Genomic DNA, 21,492 nt, shown 5'->3' with positions numbered 1-21,492 from the left:
GGGTGGGGAGGGCCATTGTCCTATTGGACTTGAACTGTTATTTCCCATCTGGAAAGTGACAGTGTCCTGCTCACCTTGAGTCATAGAAGTGTCTATAAACACTAACTCTGGTTACAATGCTTCTGCACTTTCTTGTACTTTTTCACATTTCTAAAAGCAAACAGCTTTCTAGAACCAATCTAAATTGTGTCAAGCCATAAAGAAATTAAATTAGGCATTCAGGAGTCCAATACCCCCAAAACTTGAAACGCAGCGTTTGCATTTTGCACACACTCAAAAGTCCCTTTATGAGCCTCATTTCAAGCTCCTTTTTCTTTTTTCCTTCTCTTTTAGAAACCAACTGTACTAACCGTATGCATGCACTTTGGGACCTGGGGAGAGCCTGCGGGGTCCGTGGCTCCGTCCTCCCATGTTCCAAGGAGGAGGGGGTCCTCCTCTAGGAGGGGGGGGTCGGCGAGAAGCATTTGCCCAGAACGTGGAAAATCCTCCACACCTGGGAGAGCACCTGGGTGCATCTGATGCCTGCTACTCCACAGATTCGATTTCACAAGCCAACCCCATGTGTATACCCAGTGCCTCAAAATGATGTCTGCAGAGCCCATTTAGAGGGCATTTATCGTGACATGTCAAGTTCCTGCCAGAGCGGTATCCCCTCCTCCTGAATGCAAGGGACGGCATTTGCCAAAATACCAAACATGACACTGGCAGTGTCGGGAAGGACACACATGCCAACCGAGGAACTCCGGGGGCTCGGCAATGCCTGGCCAGCAGTCAGCTGAAATGCTTACGTCAACCTCCCAAGCAGGAGCCTGACAGTCTTGTTTTTCTAATGTCTCCAGAGCTCTGCCCGTTCTGGACCCTCAGCACCCAGCCCCAAACACATACACACAAGGGAGCCATTGACAAGGGAAGACCAGAAGGGAGACTGACGTCAGGGGCCACTGCGTCCTGCACGTCAGCACTGCCTCCAAGATGGCGTGGCCCTCGACAGGGACGTGAGCTCCACAAGCCCACCTTCTAAGACATCCCGGAATAAGTGTCCCCCAGCTGGGAAAACAAATGAGAAGCTTTCCAAAGGTAAAAGCTGTTTGCAACTTTTAAGAAACATTTTCTTTTGGTTTCCATTTATTGCTGTATCAAATGTATTAAAAATCTCTGGCTAAGAAGAAAAAATATATATGAGAAGAGTGAATTCATACAGAGGCTGAAATTGAAGAGGGAATATGTGCATAAAATAAGGAAACAACCGAAGAATGTTTAAGCGTTTATTTTCACGTTAAAAATGATGAGTTACCCTGTGGTTAGAATATACCTTTATGCTGGAAAATGTAGTCACTTTTATCGGAAGTATTTTCAGGAAAAAAAAAAAAAGAGGAAAAAAAAATCCAGAAGTAATGAAGAGTAAGATCAAAATCTTCTAGCAGATTCCACCCGTGATGCCACCGTGAGCCATGCCCTCTCCAGGCAGCGGTCCTAACCAGCGCCCCGCGGGAGGTTAGGCCCGGTGTTTTCCCCACCATCGGTTTGGATATTTTTGAGCGGGGATGTCTGTACATTTAAAAGCTACAGCATTGCATGCTTTTATTATAAAATGTATTTATTCCTGCGCACTTCTCAGCGCCCCAGGGAACTGCCTCTGTTACATACAAAAATATCTGCTTTCCGTATCTTAGCATAGCCTTTCCACCACCCATCCCGTCCCTTCCTTCACATAACAGGTGATACTCGGTACATCACACATGTATACTGTTGACGGAGGAGACGGCTACTGAGTTTATAAACCATCTGTCGTGTCATTTACAGAGACGAGCATGGAGGATTGAAGCCGTTTGTGAGATGATTCGAGTAGAAAACACAATGGTCCTGGTGATATGGAGGAAGCAGGTGCAACCACTCTGTGTGGTCGTTGAAGGGGGACTGCTTAGTTCTCTGACAGAGCCTTGGCTGGTCCCAACACCCCACCATGGGAAGACGCCTTTCTAAAAGGGTGAGAAGAGGGTGCAAACAACAAAATGCACAAAGGCAGACTTCCTAAAACTTAAAAATCAGCGAAGTACAAGGTAACTGTCTACGGATGTGGCAATGGTACAGAAATTAATCCATGTTTTCCCTGCATTAACGTTCATACACAGAAACGCTCTGCCTGGAGTTTAAGTCTGGGAGCTTACCCTGGCCAGGGTGCAACACAAAACAGTTAGGAAGTCAGTTAGTCCTCTGCTGGCACGTGCAGAGTGTCCCGAGGTTTGCTGGGTGGCGCCCTTCACGGAAACTTGACGTGTCTTCTGGCTTTCCCTCCGATGCAACCCCGTGTGCTCACACCGCGCTTCTGTCTTGCGGCAGCCGCTCCTCAATCCCTGGGTGTGGCGTGGAGAGCAGCACATCTGGCCGCTGGGAACACTGGTCTCACCCTCCCCTGTTCTAGGTGGCCCGGTCCTCGAGGGTGCCTGGGCCGCCCTCCCTGTGACCCACGAAGTTCCCAGCCTGTGTCCCAAGGCTTGCTGGCGTCCGCCTCGGGGGTCGGAGGGAGGTCTAAGCATTCGCTTCTTGGGGAGAGGAAGGGACTTTATCAATGCTGTTCTGTTCAGGTTACTACTCACACCGATCAGTTGGATATGTCAGCTATAAAAACCTGGAAAATCCAGGCACATGCAGGTCCCCAGGGAACTGTATTTCAAGGTTTCATGATTTAGGTCTGTTCCCCATCTAAGTTTAGATATGTAGAGGCATAGTTCCTATTCATTTTAAATGATCTATTGGAAATCAGGCAGGTATAATCCACGGCTGCTGGTCAGCGGGAGATATTTAGAACAAAAAGAACTTCACTGAAATCCCGGATAGCGGAATGATGCCCGTGGCAAATCGGGGGACCGCGGACCGTGCTGGTTCCTGCTACATACTGTTCTCTCTGGCTCTTCACTACCAACACACTCATGTACGTATGTATGTGTGCGTGTGAGCGTGTGCTGTGTGGTAAGAGGGACCCCTCCTCCATGACCTTCCATTCGACTTTCACGTTGAACTGAATTTGAAAGGAAACGGACAAAGGAGACTGTGCAGAGAGCCTGGATCACCCACGGGAGGCATCTTCAGGACCGCGGACAGCTCCCGACTCCTGAGAACCTCTGACGCGTTCCATGTTCTAGTGCCCCCGAGTTTGCGCTCTGCCCACATCAAACACTCAGACCCCAGGGAATGCTCTGATTTGCAAACTTGTCAGTAACGCTAATCATGGCAATGGTAACGTCCTCCTTCCTTTCCAGATCACCCCCCTGCCAGAGCCTCACTGCACCAGTGGGGGCAGCCTGCTGTGTGAGAATGTGCGGGAGGCTCCCTATACCAGCTGAATGTCCTCCGTTTCAGACATGAAATCCCCATTATTTTGGGGATTTTGCTGAAGATCCAAAGGGAGAGAAAATTGAGAACGTCTTACAGAGGAGTGGGGCTCATTTAGACAGCTATGCTGCATTAGCGTGTGAACTTCCTTTTGGCCTCCCCAGCTAGCTCCGAGCCACCTCCCCTGCCTCGAACCCCTGGTGACAGTCTTCCCAGGCTCCCTGAGGTGCCCTTCCTGCCAGACGTCAGCCATCTCTTTGCGAACTCCCTCTGAAGCTAACGCCTGGGTCTCCTGGCTTCGTTCACCCACCGAGTTGAAAGATTTTTTTGCAACTTTACCAGCTTCACTCCTCAACCCCCAACTTAAACACAAGATCAACTGAACACTGGCCTCTCAACATCAGGTCCACGTCCCTGGTAACGTATGCACGGTTTACAAACCCACCGCAGTGCTGTGGGCAGGAGACACAGGTCAGAGGAGGCTGGGCTGTCCTGCCCCCACGCACGGAACGCTTCCCAACAACAACCGAACGCCTCTCATTCTAACAGCTTGCTCAGCAGCCGTGAGGAGTCAAGAAACCGCTTCCCCGCGCCTTTGCTGCCCTGGACTTTAAATTTCTATTTCCTAGGGACGTAAGTGGCACCAGAAAGCTCGGAATTGGTGGCCTAGTGCACTGTCCGTCTTCACCTCTATCCCATCTCAGTAGAATGTTCTTGTGAGTGTGAGAAATTCTAATCTAACCTGAAATTCTTGCTTTGCTTGAAGCCGTTCATGCAATTCCTTGAAAAATATTTTTGTATTTAAAAATTATGCAGGGGCCATGCTTTTTTTTTCCTATTGCCACTTTGACTTTCCAATAGCTATGGTTTTTTTCAGCATAACCGCTTAAACTCTTGAACGGCCGTTTATTTTGTGCTGTTTGGGGGCAAACCCATTGCTTTTCTCCATCAGAGCACACCCTGTGTAGGTTTTATCTCTGCCAGAGTCGCGACTGATGGGTTTTGGGGGGTAAGGGTTGGGGGGTCATTGTATGGAAGGATTTCTACATATTGCTAAGTGGAGACATCACTCTACTTTCAAATTGTTGTGGTGGTTGTTCCAGTAAAATGGAAGTTTAATCTGAATGCATTTCCCATGCAATTTCCTTTTTGTGTATATTAGTTTAAGATTTTGATTTCCATTTGGATAACACATTGCGTTGACCAGAAAGCACCAGTATAAAGACAAACTATTTCAGGGTCTTTTCTAAAGCCCTCAGAAATGCACTCCAGGGATTCCCCGTGAATCTTCCACAGGCAGAAGATAAAAAATAAATGTGGTTGACAAGTGTTCACCAAAGTTTTTAAGCTTCATATAGAAAACTGTAAAGAGATGGCCCTCCCTCACAGTATATTAATATTTTGTGTAAAACCCCATGTCCCCAGTCCTGATACAAGGAAGCTTCACAACAAAGAGAAGGAAGGACGTTGTGAGGATAAGTTTCTCAGATATGGCCCCTTAGGTAAGGAGTGTGGAAAACTGGAGGACACCTGACGTCCTGCACGGACACGGCAAACGTCAGCGACTCAAACTCATGTGTAAATCAAACATCTCAGAGAGAAGACCACAACTGCTTTTCTTCATGTTTCAAAAAGAATTCCAGAGGCCAAAGGAAACCAGGTGCAGGTGCAAATGTATATAAAAATAACGAGCAGCGCTCATAACAAATAAGGGCGGCTACATTCGGCATCTTTCGCGTACGTCCAATCTCGGGCCAAGGGCAAGGAGTGTCCACTGTGCTTTAAAAGTTCTAGGAATAGAAAAATCAACACCCAAGCCTTTTCTAAATCCACACGGCCGTTTGTCGCGAGATGACTAACAACGTCTGTGGGGTCAGGTTTATTGTATTTGAACTGAGCTAGTATCAGGTTGCAGATACTACTGTTGTCTTAGAACTTCTCCAGGATCTATGTGTGGCCGCTTTAGAGACATTTCCCGGCTTATCACCCAGCTGCTGTAGCTCTCCGGGCCTCTGACACCTGCTCAGAAAGGGATCCCTCCCAGACCTCCACAAGTTAACCTTTGTTAAATCACCCCCTATTGCTGAACAAACTCACTGCTCCACCGTTCAAAAAACAGAAGGCATAAAGGTGAATACAAACGTAAGAAAGGAGTTCACATCTGGTCTTGCAGCCTTTCCATATAGTCTCTAAGGTCCCGGGGGCCCCCCAGCCCGGTGTCCTGACAGACCCACTTGATGTTATCCTCACTGTCAAACAGGATGGAGTTGGTGTATGGGCCACCGTCCTCCGGGAGGATGGTGGTGTAGGAAGTAAACTTGACTCTCTTCCTCTTTGGGCCCGATGGGTTTATAGGCTCACTTTTAATGTCTTTGTCATAGACATAGTCAGAGGGTCTGAGTAGTTGACTATGGAAAGTCTTCTGGGAGCCGCCGTTGAGAAGGAAGTTCCTCTCCTCGAACTGCAGCCCCCTGTCTATCATGGTTGTGCACTCCTCCGACGGGAGGGTGATGTCCACGGGGTTTTCCAGAAGTTCTACTTCATTCCCAAGCCAGACCCAGTCATGGGAATGGGGGATGTTGCCTTGTTCGCTCACAGCGAACCTTTTGTGTCTGTATTTCCAAGCAAATGCCACACAGTTGATTAAGAAGACCAAAATGGCCAAGCAGAAGACACAGAGCAGAGCATACATGCCGATCTCCAAGTCAGTTAACCCCCTTGAGGTCACTGTAAGGTCACTGGGATTATTGGGTTCCGGTAACTTCCCTTGAGTGGGGAAGCTTGTGAAGGAGTCTGGACCACCACTCTTGAGCAACTTCTTATCCTTTCCTTCCAGGGGGTACTGTGGGGTTGTGCTTTTGTTGCTACGTTCCTCCTGGCCAACAGAGGCGCCATGTTGGAACCACTCCTGAACCGCTCTCTCCTGGTTTCCTTCACGCTGTATGGAATTACCGAAGTGGTCTTTGTATTCCCGACTGATGCCCTCGATATCGTTGGTGCCTCCTAGGTGCTCATCAACATTTGGTTCAAATTTGACCTTGACGTTTCCTTTACCCACGGCAAGAACACTCTTCCTCTTGGTCTTCTGACAGGGTTCGCTAATCATCATCTCTAATTTAATCAAGGGACCTTGCCCTTCACCCTGTGCAACCACAACCGGCCATTTGGACTGAAGGTTTGCCTGGACAGACACCACCATTTCATCCAATGATGACACAGTAACTGAAAAATCCTTGGGATCATAAATGTCTAATGGTGTCACCGAACCATCACTGAACAAAATCCAAGAACTGACTATTGCTTCCTAAGAAAAATGAAACCAAAGCATTATGTCATAATCAGGTTCCTTCAAATTGCAAACATAAATACGACTTCCTATATAATATCATTTAAATATACAGATGGAGAAAAATAAACTTCTATGGTTTAAATCTTGAACCGTTCCTGGCATGCCTTGAACTGACATCAATAACATACTACTGCCCCACTGATATGCGAAGCAAATAATATACTTTAATGAATGCATTAAGGTGCATATTAATTTATTGCATGCCGCACAACAGAAGTTGACTTTGACCTTTCTAAAAAACATTTTGAAAGATCAGGCAATTTATCTGAATCAAGATCAGGTGCAACTAATCAGGCTACTGCTCCGGATAATATCGCTTTGAACATTCTTTATTAGGAAGCCAGTGCTGATGAAGCGAAACACGCACTGGGTAAGGAGCCTGGGGAAAGATGCCTTATGGGAAGGAGCTCACCGGAAAGGCACAGCACCCTGGTGTCTTTATAAACACTCGTTACGAGTTTAAAGATGGAGGAGAGCTTCAGAGTTGGCAATGACTGTAAACGGTAGCGATTTGGGGCCCATCAGCCACGCCTGTTCAAGCAGCTGATGTGGAATTTCCAAGTATCAAAACCACCTGCTTTGGCAAATGGAAAAACCTGTGATCCTCTGGTCATGGGACAGCAGAGTGTGCCAAGCACAGATAAGGCTGCTGCAAAGCAAGTGGAGTATGGACGCATGGTTGATGTATAAAACCACGTATGAGGAAAACGTAACTAAGTCGCTGATATTTTTCTCGAAAAAAGGCAGGGCCATCTGGATAAGAAGCAGGAAGGAGCTTCACGGACCACCCATCCTAGCTTCAACTGATGCCCTCTGCAGATGCGCGGGGGGAGGGGAGTGGTCTCAAACGACCGGGGACAAAAGGACTCTGGGATCCCACCTGCTGCGGGGCTCGGAGAACGTCCTGGGCAGCCACCATCGAGACGATGGCTCTTTTGTCTGCTCTGTGAGGCTTCAGGGCAAGAGACAAGCCAGCCACCAGCTGCACGCCCAGGTCGGCGATGGTGACGCGGTCATCCAGGACGATCACCGTCTTCTCGGCCAGGATGGAGTCAGAGAGCGGGGAGAGGACCTTCAAAGGAAGCGACCAAGCTCCAGTGTGTGTTCCACTCAGTGGTTTTAAACTCCTAACTGACCTTTTCCATCAGCGTGTTCCCTCAGTTGTCTGCCAAGTGAGTGCGCTTGGAGAACTCTGTAGGGAGGGGTTATGCTATGGTCCAGTGACACTCGCCAACTGGAGGAGTTTGACAAACATCATGTCGGTCCATTTCCTTGCCTTTGACTCCTGCCATGACAACCACAGTGTATTTTCTGAGAAGAGCTCGATTTCACATAGAGACAAGAGCTCAAAGTTGCCCACCTTGGGACCAGGCACTCAAAGAGCAACTGTTTCCCAACAACTAATATTTAGATGTGAAAATGGCGGAATGGGCCATCTTCTCCTGCTCACATCCTTCCAGTGGGCACTTAGCTGTGCACTATGGGACAACAGTGACTGTGGTGTGGGCCACTGTGTCACCCCTGGAGAGACCACGTAAGCCAAGTGGAGGAGGGATTGTTAACGTACTGAGAAGTCACTCCTTCTGATTTACCATCTAGTCTGCAACCAGTGGTGCTTAACAAATGGACAGGAATTTCCAGAACTGCCCCCCTCCCCGCCGCCCCGAAGATGTCCTCACTAAATTCTCAAACCTGGGAATGTGATGAGAAATCACTTCTCATGATTATGTTGGCGTTTCTACGGCAGGTGCACCTTCAGACAGGGAGCTCATCCTGGATTATCCGGGGGAGTGGGGTGTAATGAACATCACAGAGATTCAAAGCGTGAGAAGGATTTGACCCAGCTATTAGTGCTGATGGAGGGGCCATATGAGACATGACGTGGGTGGCCCCTCTGGGAGCAGTGAGTGGCCCCTGTTAACAGTCCACGAGGAAACAGACTCCTCAGTCCCACACCCGTGAGGGACTGCATTCTGCTAACAAGGTGAATGAGCTGGGAAGCAAATCCTTCCCAAGCCCCCAGAGAAGCCCAGCCTGGCCATTACCTTCACCGCAGCCTTGTGATAGCCTCAGCAGAGAACCCAGCCCAGCTCTCGTCGACTCCTGACCTACAGAACTGAGTTCATAAATGAGGCGTGCTTTTAGCCGCTCGTTTTGTGATAACGTGCTACAGAGCCACGGAAGAATAACACAAAATATTGCACGTTTCATCCAGTTTCGTCAACATTGGCTGTGGCACCACCTAAAATATGACTTAATTAACTACGAGTGGGAACACTTGAAATTTTTGCTAGAAAACGTGCTGCAGCATCTCTGCATAATTATGCCATTCAAACTGACCGGGAAAATAGTTTTACTCTTACTCTAGTAAAATACAGAGCACTTCGTTGTGGATTTTTAAATTATTTTTAGTGCAAACATGTTATTTAAGAATTTACTGTCCACGGGGCGCCTGGGTGGCTCAGTCGGTTGAGCGTCCGACTTCAGCTCAGCTCGTGATCTCACAGTTCGTGGGTTCGAGCCTCGCATCGGGCTCTGTGCTGACAGCTCGGAGCCTGGAGCCCGATTTGGATTCTGTGTCTCCCTCTCTCTGCCTCTCCCCCACTCATGCTCTGTCTCTCTCTCTCTCTCTCAAAAAGAAACATTAAAAAAACTTTTTTAAAATTTCTGTCCACTGTTCAAAGTGTAACATATAGCTAAGTGGTTAACCCTCAAGGTTAGGAAAATAAAACTAGTTTTCTCGGGTTTGACCGTCTTCTATTAGTGGTATATGAAGAGTAAATTATCGTTCTGGGGCAAAGGTGGCTTCCACTGTGCGTTTAATTTAGCTTAGGCGGTAAAAGAAATTAGGGATTTTTTTTCCCCTCAACTCTCCCTGAAATGCAAAAATTAATTTAAGTTAGATTATGAAAATTGGTGAATGTTCTACAGCCGGTCATGATTCTCTTGTGCGTGTGCGCGCGCACACACACACACACACACACACACACACACCTGCCCGGCGGCATCTACCTGGACACTTGTCAGTACAGACTGGGGCTGGGGCTGGGGCTGGGGCCCTGGCAAGGAGCGGGTGGCCCGTACCTGCACGGTGGTTATCCCCGGCTCCCGGCCCACCAGGGTCCTGCCGCCCTGCAGCTGCGCAATCCTTGGCTCCTCCACCTTCATGAAATCCGTCACCAGGTCGGTGATGTCAAACTGCCAGTCGGGGCCCAGCATGTAGCTCAGCTGACTCAAGTCGGGCGCCTCGGCCACAAACTGGGTGAGGACACGCACCGTGGCATGCTGGTACTGCAGGGAACAGCCTCGCCCCTTCTTCTCCTCGTCCTCCTCGTCCTCGCTCTCCCGGGTGGGCCTGGGGACACAGACAAACCAGGATAGACGCCGCGGCCGTGGAGAAGCTTCGCACGCCTCGTCTTCCCGCTTCTCTGGAAGCGTCAGAACACGTGGCGTGGTTTTGCTACCCGCCAGGCCCGCACACCATTGGTTCGTTCCCCGTATGTTCCCTTTCGGTGGTCCCTGTGCACCTGCTTGGAGCACAGAAGGCGAGCGCCGCCCCTGCCTTCACGCGCCCAGCATGCGCCCAGCACCGCGCGATATGCTGCCCCCAAATAGGCAGAGGTTGAGTCCCCGCCCTGCGTTCTGGAACTCTGCGGTTTGAAACTGTCCCCGCTGCGGGAACCGTGAGGTCCCGGGTCAGAAGAGCTGCTGGGCCCAGTTTTCACTCCTCACGGGAGTCCCACACAGGCCCAGGCAGCGAGATTGGCTGCCCCCCCTGCTCCCTCCAGGGGCGCGGTCAGGTGTGAGCGGGGGAGGACGGCCCCTGAGGACGGCTCAGCCCTGTCTCCTGGCTGGCCCCGGACAGGGAGGCCAGAGTGCCCTTTCTCACCCCCTGGCCCACCCGTGGCACTCAGTCACAGAGCTGCTGAGGGGTTCCTGCGGGAATCTCAGGCGCCCTGGCTCAGAGGACCTCAACTGCCGCCCCGCCTGTGCACGACCCCAGGGGAAATCCAGGACCTTCCCCTCGAGAGGAACCTGTCCTGTGTGCTTTTGCGAGAGCACCTTGCTTGGTGAAGGGTCTACGACCGTGGGCAGACAGGGGTGGCAGGGGAGCCAGTGACTGTAATTCACACACATCGAGTCAGCCCTACTATGCGCTGGGTCTGGGTCTACCCACTCACGGGATCATAGAGCTAACAGGGCTAGCCACCTAGGGGCGGGGTCCACGCCCAGGCTGCTGTGCCCCTCGGTGCCCTCTTCCTCCTTATAGTGACCTCCGTGCATCTTCAAAACAGCCATGAAAGAGGTTCCTATTTCTACACGAAGCCGCCGAGGCTCGGAGTGCTTAATACACGGCCTGGACAGCTGGCGATCAGCAAATTTACAGAGTTCCATTTGACTTCGGAAACCCACCTTCTTTAAAATGTACCCTCCTGCCTCCCTGAAAGGTCTGGAAACCATTTGGAAAGGAATGGTGTGTAACCAGCATCCATAAAGAAGCGTGTTGTGGTTTCCCAAAGCGAGGAGTAAACATCTGTGCTGGAAAGTGAGACGGTTTTAGTGGCAAAGGGACACATCACCAAAAACACGCAATGACATGCGCAAAGTTATTCCCATTCTACTTTTCAGTCCTTCCGATTTGATCACGGGGAATGAAGGTCTCTGGGGCTGGGCTGTCCCTGACGCTTATCTGACACTTGCTGGTCGACTCATGAAAGACCAGCTCAGCCAGGGGCACCCGGTGGTTCAGCTGGTGAAGCGTCCGACCCTTGGTTTCAGCTCAGGTCATGACCTCATGGCTTGCGAGATGGAGCCCCACATCAGGCTCTGTGCTGACAGTGGGGAGCCCTCTTGGGATTCTCTCTCTCCCTCTCGCTCTGTTCCTTCCCTGTTCTCTCTTTCTCAAGAGAAAGACATACATTAAAAAAAAAAAAAAAGACCAACTCATACAAACAGCAGTATCTATACAGAATGTAACACCGACGTTTTCTTTTCTCTGCATTAATTTCTACCAGTTGGCCATTTTTGATAGTTATGTAAAATTTCCCTTAAGTAAGTGAATAAAAGCGAAAAAAAGAACAATATTAAGTATATATTACAGGTGGCATTCAAAAGGGGCAATATCATAAAAGTGGTGAGTGAATAAATGAAGTGTTAGAAATACTGTATTAATCAAACCATTCTGTCATTTTGGGACAGACAGCATTCTATTTTTTTTTTAAGTTTGAATTTTGGGGCACCTGGGTGGCTCAGTTGGTTGAGCGGCAGACTCTTAATTTTGGGTGAGGTCATATCTCATGGTGTGTGAATTCCAGCCCTGAGTTGGGCTCTGCACTGACAGCACGGAGCCTGCTTGGGATTCTCTCTCCCTCTCTCTCTCTCTCTCAAAAATAAACTTGAAAAAGGTTAAATTTTTCATTAATTAGAAATTCACCATAAGTTAAAAAATCACGTACAGGGAGTTCTCGTATGCTCTTTGCTCTGCTAACATCTTGCATGATCACAGTATAATCCCAAGACCAGGAAACGGACATTGGGACAAACCACAGGGCTTATTCAGATTTTCACAGTTTAACCAGTGCATGTGCACGTGTGTGGTTCTATGCAGTTTTATCACCAGAGGATTCACGGAACCATAGCCACGACCGAAACACACAACTAGTCCGTCCCCACGGGGATGCCCTGGGCTACCCCTTGAGAGTCTATGCAATCCCTAATCCACGGTGACCTCCAGTCTGTTTTCCACTTCCTAGATCATTCTACATGGGACCATGCAGTATGTACTGACTTAAAATGCCGGTAACTAGCTGACATACACGTGGCTGCTGGGAGAGTGAAATGGTACATCCTCTGGAAAATAGTTCGGCAGTTTCTTTTAAAATTAACTACGCCCTTATCACGCGACCCAACAGTTACACCCTTGGGCACCTTCCCCAGAAAACTTATGCTCACACACAAGCTTGCACAGGAGGGTCATGGCGGCTCCATCCATGAGAGCCGCCACCTGGTGACAGCATGCGTGGCCTCCTGTGGTGGACGATTCAGCACGCATGACGATACCCCCCACAGATCACCCCTCAACAATACAACTACAGGAATGCTCGAGACCGCCAACAACTGGGGTGGATCTCAAGGACTTCTGCTGGATAAAAACAAGTCCATTCGAAAAGGTCACACACTGAACGATACCACCTTCCCGCTAGAGAAACCTCTGCTTTCAAGGGCCACCTGGATACTCCCCACATCTTAAGGTCAATGGATTCAGCACTTTAATTCCATCTGTAAAATCCCTTCATAGACGTTCCAGGTTGGGGTTTGAGTGAACAGCCAGGAGGTGGGAATCTTACAGAGGAGTCGTCTTTAGAAGTCTGGGTACTACACTTCGTCATTTTGCCCTTGGGACAACTCTCTTCAGTGATATCGTCACCTCCAATTTATAGATGAAGAAACTGAGGAACAGAGAGGTTCATCAACTGGCCCAAGGTCACACAGCTCTACGTGGGAAAGCTCACAAGGGTGAAAACTTCAGCAGCTTCATGCCAGAGCCCACAACGTAACCCCTGCGCCAGGCTCCGCGGATGGAGGTCGACATTTATAAGCAGGGAACTGAAAACGAGCAGCACAGGAAGGAACGATGGGGAAGCGGGGAATAGAAAGAAACGCCTACACCCCGTGCCCTGTGCTTTGTGTGCAGCGCAACATTATACCGAGTCCCAGCGACTGTGCCACGAGCTGGACACTATCCGTATCTCCATGAGGCCCTCCTCACGTCAAAGGCTAGTACGTGCCCAAAGTCAGACCCCTCTGAGCCCCAGTCCGAGACCGCCGTGACCCCCTGCGGGCGCATCTTCCCGGGGATCCGGGCGCCAGGACTCGGCCCTCCCTCGGCTGCTCACCTTCTGTTGGAGGCCACGGGGACCCTCCATCCCTTGATCTGGCTCAGCTCCGTGTCCGAGATCTCAATCTGCAGGGGGAGCCTGGGCGCCCACACGGTCACTTCCAGCTGAGACGTGAAGTGCTGGTGGGTGAAGTTCACGGTCGTGTCCACTTTGCTCCTCACCTCCTTCCCGTTCACGAAAATGGAGTCACAGTGGTTGGAAACCTTTGGGGGAAGTGAGAATGTCGAGATGCATCCGGGAAAACACCGGCGGCAAGGAGGCAGAGAAAGTTCGCAAACTCTGATTTATTAGTCGCCGAGACAATAGCGTCTCATCTGTTGGTAATTCCAACAAAAGGTAATTTGTAGGCACTAATTGGCGACAAATACTGATAAACAGACTCCAGGAAAACCATTTTGTGTTACGAAATACTGACAAGTAAAACCATAAACATAATTTAATGGAGTTCTATAACCTTTGTTGCTTCTTTTGTGGGTTGTTTTTCCCCTCTACCTCACCTTCTTTATGTACTCAAACCACCACTAATCAAACCCCAGGTGCAACATATTTCACTTCACCATGTTTGAAGATGCATAAAAGGTAGCCATATGTCGCTTTAGAAAAACGACTTTATTCAAGCCATACAAACCAAGAAAGCTTGGCACTGCGTTAAAATCCTTGTAGGAAATACTCCCGAAATGGGGATATAATTATTTGTGCCCCCATTAAACTGCACTTTTGCAGACCGGAAGTGAGGATGTAGCATTTTGCTATGGTTTTTGGACTCGGCACCTGGCGGGGGGGGGGGGGCACCCTCTTAACGTGCACGTGTTAGCAGGTTACGTATCGGACGATTTAAGCCTCTAGCTCACTCCACCCCTTCCGGACAAACAAGTAAAATGTTGATGACGTCTCTCCTGGACCTTCCGGAAAATGTCACTGAGGTTTGTAGGTCGGGAGGGCGTGGAGGGGGCAAGGGTCACCTCCAGGTGCAGGGGACACCGAAACCAAGAATTCACCACAGAATCGCAACAGCGAGGGGTCCACAGTCTCATTCTACAGGTAAAGGAGCTGAGGCCAGGGATGTGGTCCAACTGGCTCGGGCCACATGCTGCTTTCTGGGTCCCACGTCAGTCTGAGCCGCTGGCGGACCTGAGTGCCACCAGGCAGCGTGTTGTGTGAGCCACAAACGAGGACTTACTTCTGACCTCGTCTTCCTCACCTGAGTCGGTACCCACAGCCCAGGCCTCCCTTCCGAGCCCCAGACGCTCATGTCCCGAGCAAGGTCAGAAGTGCCAACTTCCAAACTCCAAGAGCAAACCTGCTTGTTGTTGTTGTTTTTTAATGTTTTATTGTATTTTGGGGAGAAAGACAGACAGAGTGTGAGCAAGGGAGGGGCAGAGAGAGAGGAGACACAGAACCCAAAGCAGGCTCCAGGCTCCGAGCTGTCAGCACAGAGCCCGACGCGGGGCTCGAACTCACGGACCGTGAGATCATGACCTGAGCCGAAGTCGGACGCTCGACCGACTGAGCCACCCGGGCGCCCCTTCAGCCATCTTTAAGTAGATCTGACCAAGGCCACCAGCAGAGACATGGGCTGAAATCCCAGTGACACTGACTGGGTAACCCTGGTCCTCAAAGCAGTGAGCGGGGTGCTGCAGGGTGGCCGTGTCAAGCTGGCTCCTGTGAGGACTGGGCAGTCTGAAGTCTGTGCCCTCCAGGGACAAGGGAGAAGAAAAAGGATGACGGGAGCAAACCAGCTGTCTCCAGGGGCATGCCCGAGGAACGTAAATCGGCAGGATTGCGCCCAGGATTTCGAAGAGAGCGAGACTTTCGATGAGAGCAGAAATAGAAGGTTAAAACTCGTTCTTACTTCAAGATCCCGTGACGCTGACACGACGCCGGGCCCAGATGCCCTTCCCTCAGACACTCAGAAAGGGGTGGGAGCCCCATTTCAGAGAAACCGCTGGCTCAGGTGGACGGCACCGATTCTAGAACCTTCCCGGTCCTACCTCCTACAGAACAGACCTCAACCCTCCCGCATTTGTGGAAAATTCAGGTTCCCCTTGGCTCTGGCTTTCCACCCACTCTCATGCCCCCTGTAAATCACCTCAAAACAACACATCCCACCATCAGGAACGCACCTGTTTGGGAAACCGCGAGGCCCTTTCTGTGCCTCAGAAATGAAATCTCGACACCGTGACAGTCTATATACCCCTTCGGGGCTCATGCAGACTTCAACCTGCCTCATCGTTCAGGCAGTGAGGGATGGCCTGAGCGGACGAACTTAAATGAAGAATGTAACAAAGTCAGAGGCCTTCGAAATGCACTTGGTTTCTTTCTCCTGGGACGTGCCTACCCTTACAAGAAGGTGCGTGTCACCGTCCTTGATTAAGTCAATTAAAACAGCTCAGATGAGGTGGGTCCTGGTGAGTGCCAGGCTGTGAGGTGCGTGTGGAGCCCCCGTGAGGGGATCGGCGCCCTTACAAGAAGAGACCCCAGAAAGCTGAATTCCTTCCTCTGCTCCCTCACGTGAGAACAGCACCAGGAGAAGCGGTCTGTAAACCAGGGTGGGGGAGGCTCTCCCCAAACGCCCACACTCCGATCTCAGACTCCCCAGCTTTCAAAACCGCGAAGAAAGACGTTTGTTTGTGGATAAGCCTTATTATTTGTGGACTCCGTGTTCTCGAATTTACCTACCGCTCCCACCACCGTCCCGGCAACGTGTGGAAGCTGGCGGGGCGTGAGCTCTGAGTCACCTCCCCCACGCACAGGCTCCCAGCGGCCGATGCTCTGTCCTCTTGTCTCAGCCCCTCACACACAGACGACCAGGGGTTGGACACGGGAGGGGGGCAGGGCTCCGGCTGGGGGGGCAGGCGCACGGGGCTCCAATCCCTGCGCTAGCTCCCGGTTAGTTGGGGGTGGGGGTGGTTCAGGCAGGCCACTGCACGCTTCCCAACCTCATCCTCTCTTTCGCAAAATGAAGAGACTCTCCCAGGAGGAGTTGTTTCTAGGATTCAAGACGACAGCCTACGGGAGGTGTGTGTGCGTGTGTATCTCCCCCTGAAGGTTCAGTATTCGCTAATTCACTGTTTGCGGGGACTTTTCCAGGACACGACTTGCGCGAATAACGAGGGCTGATTAGTAGGCACCCAGCGTTTGCCTCGGACCTCTCCGCCTGCGGCCTTCTCCCCTCTTGATGCGAGCCAGGCATCACAACCCTCACCCCACCTGCATCGAATCCTCGAGAGAAAAGGGAGCGTCACGTGCGACGGCGTCCAGGGTACGTGCGCAGCAACGCGACCCTGGCCCAGGGCTCTTTCCTCCGCCCGCTCACACGTCGGGCCTCTCCCGCGACTTCCCGAGGCACGCGGGACAACATGCAAACTCGCGATTACAGTTTCTGGACGCGCTTCTTCCCCGCACACACCCCGCCCCCTGCACAGGCTCCCTCCTAGCCGGCCGACCTTCTCGCCCTGGGGCCCTCCCGGCTCATCCCCCCGCCCCCCCGGCCCCCATCCCCTTCCTCGATCCTCGATCCTCCCGTGCCTGAGACCCGCGGGTCGCTCGCGTCTGAGGCACTTACGCCAACCCCCCTCCTTGCCAGTGACTGGTTTAGGGGAGGCCACGTGACACGGTTCCCGCCAGTGAGGTGTGAGAAGCCGCCTGGGACACCCGGAAGGGTCTCCTTGCTCTGCGACGCGCAGGAAGCTGCCCTCCTTGTCCTACCGGATGTCGTCACACCGCAGGTGACGACGACGACGGGGACTGCAGCGGTGACCTCAGAGCCGGGAGGGAGCTGGCCAAGGAGCAGGCTGACACGGCGAGCACGGAAGAACAGAAGGGCAGGAGGAACCGCATCCCGCGTGCGCTGGACGGACCACTGGACCAGCCCACCTGGAACCCCCACCCCTGGGACTGCTGGCACAGGTGATCTCCTCTCTCTTGGGGTTAAAGCCGTTCAGTCCATGGTTTTTTTTGTCACTGGCCACCAAAAGCAGCATGCACTTTGCAGGATAGCCCAGATGTCACTCCACAGAAGGTACTGTCTGAGTCATTTCTTTTTTATTATTTAAAATTTTTTTAATTAAAAAGAGAGACAGAGTGAGGGCAGGGGAGAGACAGGGAGACGCAGAATCCGAAGCAGGCTCCAGGCTCCGAGCCGTCAGCACAGAGCCCCACGCGGGGCTCGAACCCACGAACCGTGAGATCATGACCTGAGCCAAAGTCAGAGGCTTAACCGACGGAGCCACCCAGGGGCCCCTGAGTCATTTCTAATTTAAACTTGGCACCTGCTCGCCTGCTCACTCTGCATCCCCAGTAACCTATTCTCTCATTTACTGGGCGTGCTCCTATGTAGACTGTATTTACAATATTTCTGCATTATTTACAGCACATCACCCACAACACGTGTAGCGCTCATGTCCTATGGCTTAGACTGTACCGATTGCACTGGGTAGCTCTTAGCTATGCAACGCTGGACACTTTACCTTCCGATACTGATCTCTGTTGGAATGCTCCTGCTTATTTTCTTGTTCTTCTCTGTTTCCCACCTGGAGGTGATCTGCTTGAGAATGGGGACCTGTCCCTCTTTTTTTTTTTTAAACTTTTAAACGTTTATTTCTTTATTTTTTGAAAGAGAGAGAGACAGCAGGGGAGGGGCAGAGAGAGAGGGGCAGGCACAGAATCCGAAGCAGGCTCCAGGCTCCGAGCTGTCAGCACAGAGCCCAAGGCAGGGCTGGAACTCATGAACCGTGAGATCATCTGACTGAGCCACCCAGGAGCCGCTGGACCTGTCCCCTCTTAACTGCTGTGTCTCTACGTCTAGTACAGCGCATAGCAAACTGAGGTGTTCAGCAGACAGACACTCAATGGGAACGTGTCTCCACGGCTTCCTCTGGGTGCGGTTATCGCTGTGGCCCATGAGTAGCATGTCTGGGTAAGAAGGAGGAAGAGGTACCAAAGGCAAGGTTATCAGGTTAATAGCGTTCAGACAAAAGTTCGTTCAATAGATCGTGAGAGGAGACAGACCAGTAGAAGAAGCAAAGAGCAAAGCTGAGAAAGTTGCAGGTCAAAGATCTGATTAATTTGGATTCCCACTATGAATTTGGCCTTGTGGCTAGGACCTGAGATCTCTGTGTTATGCCACCCGTGTGCGTCTGTGTCAGGAGGGGACCGGAGCACACGGCAAGACAAAGATCAGCCGGGTTCCCACCGCCCATCTAAGTGATACCTTCAGGGCTCTCTGAGCCCCCAAAGGAACATCGAACACCAAATGCCATGAATCCTAATGTAAGGAGCTGGTGACAGGAAGGGGGACATTGGGAGCAGACGACCTGGGCCCCGTTCATCTGTGAGCATGTGCGAGATGGCTTGTAAATGTCATATTGGGAAGACTGTCTTCAGAGGTTAATATTTCACTGTCAAATTACGCTTTTGCAGCTACATTACTTTCAAGTAAGAGAGGAAAATACAGGCTCTCTGGATGAAAACAGGTTTCCTTGGGGGATCCTATAAGATATATCATTGACTTCATTTCCTATTGACAAACAATTGAGTCTGTATTTCAGCCACCCTGTGAGTTTGCCACACTGTCGATCCTTCTGTGGAGAAGGATTGTGCATAAGGTTTCCCTCGAGACCCCTCCCCCCATGCCAACAAAGTGCGAGAAAGGAAAAAGCGTACAGGCAAATAGTATGTTTCTCACAATTCACACACACACACACACACACACACACACACACACACACACACAGGGCTGAAATCCCGTATTAGGATCGGCAAAAGGAAATTAAGAAAAAAGCTTTGACGTTCTGTCATCTGAACCAAACCATTTGTATTTATTACCATGTTTAGCAAAATGCACTGTCTGAGGAACCATAGGTACTCAAAAAATATTTATTTTGCCTTGAGTTTTTACACTTCCAAGAAATACAAAAAGGAATGATAGCTATCATGTACTGACTGCTTACTAGGTACGTGTGTTGTTTGTTTGTTTTTAATTATTTAATGTTTTTATTTATTTTTGAGACAGAGAGAGACAGAGCATGAGCAGGGGAGGGGCAGAGAGAGAGGGAGACACAGAATCCGAAGCAGGCTCCGGGCTCTGAGCTGTCAGCACAGAACCCGACGCGGGGCTCGAACTCACAGACCGCGAGATCATGACCTGAGCCGAAGTTGGACGCTTAACCAACTGAGCCACCCAGACGCCCCTCTTGCGTTGCTTTTCAAAAACTTTACATATAGAAGTATACTCATTAAATCCTCCAAAGACTACATATGTTAGGTGTTTTGTCCCTGTAGCATGGATGGGGAAACTGAGGCCCAGGAGGGGCTGCTTCTCCAGGATCAGAGCTGGTGAAGGGCAGAGCAGGGGTCTGCACTCAACCCCCCTGAATCAGGGGCTCTTCAGCACTGAGCGTTACCACCCCACGGTCCTGCCCCCAAAAAGCAAGACCCAAGTACGCACGCCGGGATTTCACGCCCACCTTACTGAGGTCTAATTTATGTTCCGTGCCCGTTTCAAGGCACACTCGGAGGAGTGTGGTGGTGCACGCACCCATGAAACCACCACCACGCTCGGACACGGAACGTTCCCCTGGTCCCAGAAGAGAAGATCCCTTGTGCCTCTTTTTGGCCCACTGTCCCTGGCTCCAGGCACCACGGATGTGCTCTGTGTCACCAAGCATTAGGTACGGACTAGTTCAGACTAGCTTGATCATTATTAGTCCTCAAGTCCAGGGAGAGGGAGCCAGACTGAGGTCCTGAGACCAAGGTCCTCCATCAAAGCCTTCCCCCCTCACATCTGAACATCACTCCCTGTCCTCCGGGGCCAGACTGCGCACCTGTGAACCCGAGGACACTAAACTTTCCAGCTCTGACATTCACCGTTCTGTCATTTAGAGGATTCCGAGACAAGAGCTCAGGGCTACAGTGTATTTTGACATAACGTAACTTTTCTCTGCCTGAGATCCCTCAGCTGTAAAATAAGAATAAGTCATCCACTCATTTAACAAGTGTTTACGGGGGCGGGGGGAGGGCGCGCCCTGGACGGCTCAAGTGGTTAAGTGTCCAACTCTTGATTTCTGCTCAGGTCATGATCTCACAGTTTGTGAGTTCGAGCCCCGCGCTGGGCTCTGCGCTGACAGTGCGGAGCCTGCTTGGGATTCTCTGTCTCCCTGTCTCCCTGCCTCTTTCTCTCTCAAACATAAATAAATAAACATTAAGAAAACAAAGCAAGTGTTTCGTGAATATCATCTAAGACCTGGGAATTGTCCTCAGTGTTGGGGACGGAGCTGGGGGCACACAGCTGTTAAAGATGCAGAAGTCTGACAGAGACGGAGAAGCCACGCAGCATGTGGATAGAGAATGCACATCAGGTCACTAGGGGGGGTTGAAAGAAAGCTGGAGCAGGTGGGAGCACAGGCGGTGGTGACGGAGGGGCCCGTCCAGTTGGCACGGGCAGGCGTTCGAGCAGAGACATACACGCAGCAAGGAGGGAGTCGTGAGAACATGCACATCTCTGAAAGCGGAGGAAACAGGAAGTGCAAAGGCCCTGAGACAGGGATTTTCTTGCCATATTCAGGGACCAGAAAAAGGGGGCAAGTAGGGCAGAAAGGTAGCCAGGGGGTTGGATGTGACCCCACTAAGCGAGGATAACGAGAAGGTGAGGAGTCTGGAGCAAAGGAATGGCATGGTCAGACAGTGTGAACGGGAAGCCTCCGGCAGGATCAGAAGGACAGGGTCTACCGTGTAGGGTCTACTGAGCCGGTCCAACAGCGACACAAGGGTGGCTCGGATCAGGGTGGGAGGGAGGGAGGCAGTGAGAAGTGGTCCGACGCAGGATGTGCCGTGCAGGCGGGATCTGCTGTTGGAAGGGACGCCTGACGTGGGCAAGACACAGACAGGTGTCTCAGGCTTGGGCCTGAGAAC

The 21,492-nt window shown here is 51.0% G+C and overlaps 1 protein-coding gene across 1 annotated transcript in view; it reads right to left on the bottom strand.

Annotated features, from left to right (window-relative positions):
• Nucleotides 1–3,337: 3,337 nt before the first annotated feature.
• Nucleotides 3,338–21,492, bottom strand: part of TMEM132B (transmembrane protein 132B) — a 362,435-nt gene continuing 344,280 nt past the window's right edge. Inside the window, exons 8-11 of the mRNA XM_032595352.1 lie at nucleotides 13,579–13,784; nucleotides 9,767–10,037; nucleotides 7,563–7,754; nucleotides 3,338–6,637 (exon numbers count right to left, since the gene is read on the bottom strand). Of these exons, the coding sequence (XP_032451243.1) occupies nucleotides 5,489–6,637; nucleotides 7,563–7,754; nucleotides 9,767–10,037; nucleotides 13,579–13,784 (1,818 nt within the window). The 3' untranslated portion in view covers nucleotides 3,338–5,488. The remainder of the gene's footprint in view (nucleotides 6,638–7,562; nucleotides 7,755–9,766; nucleotides 10,038–13,578; nucleotides 13,785–21,492) is intronic.

The sequence above is a fragment of the Lynx canadensis genome, chromosome D3 (genome assembly GCF_007474595.2).
Source record: "Lynx canadensis isolate LIC74 chromosome D3, mLynCan4.pri.v2, whole genome shotgun sequence".
NCBI classification, from domain to species: domain Eukaryota; kingdom Metazoa; phylum Chordata; class Mammalia; order Carnivora; family Felidae; genus Lynx; species Lynx canadensis.
Note: the sequence above shows the minus strand (reverse complement) of the source record. Positions and strands in the feature narration are given on the sequence as shown.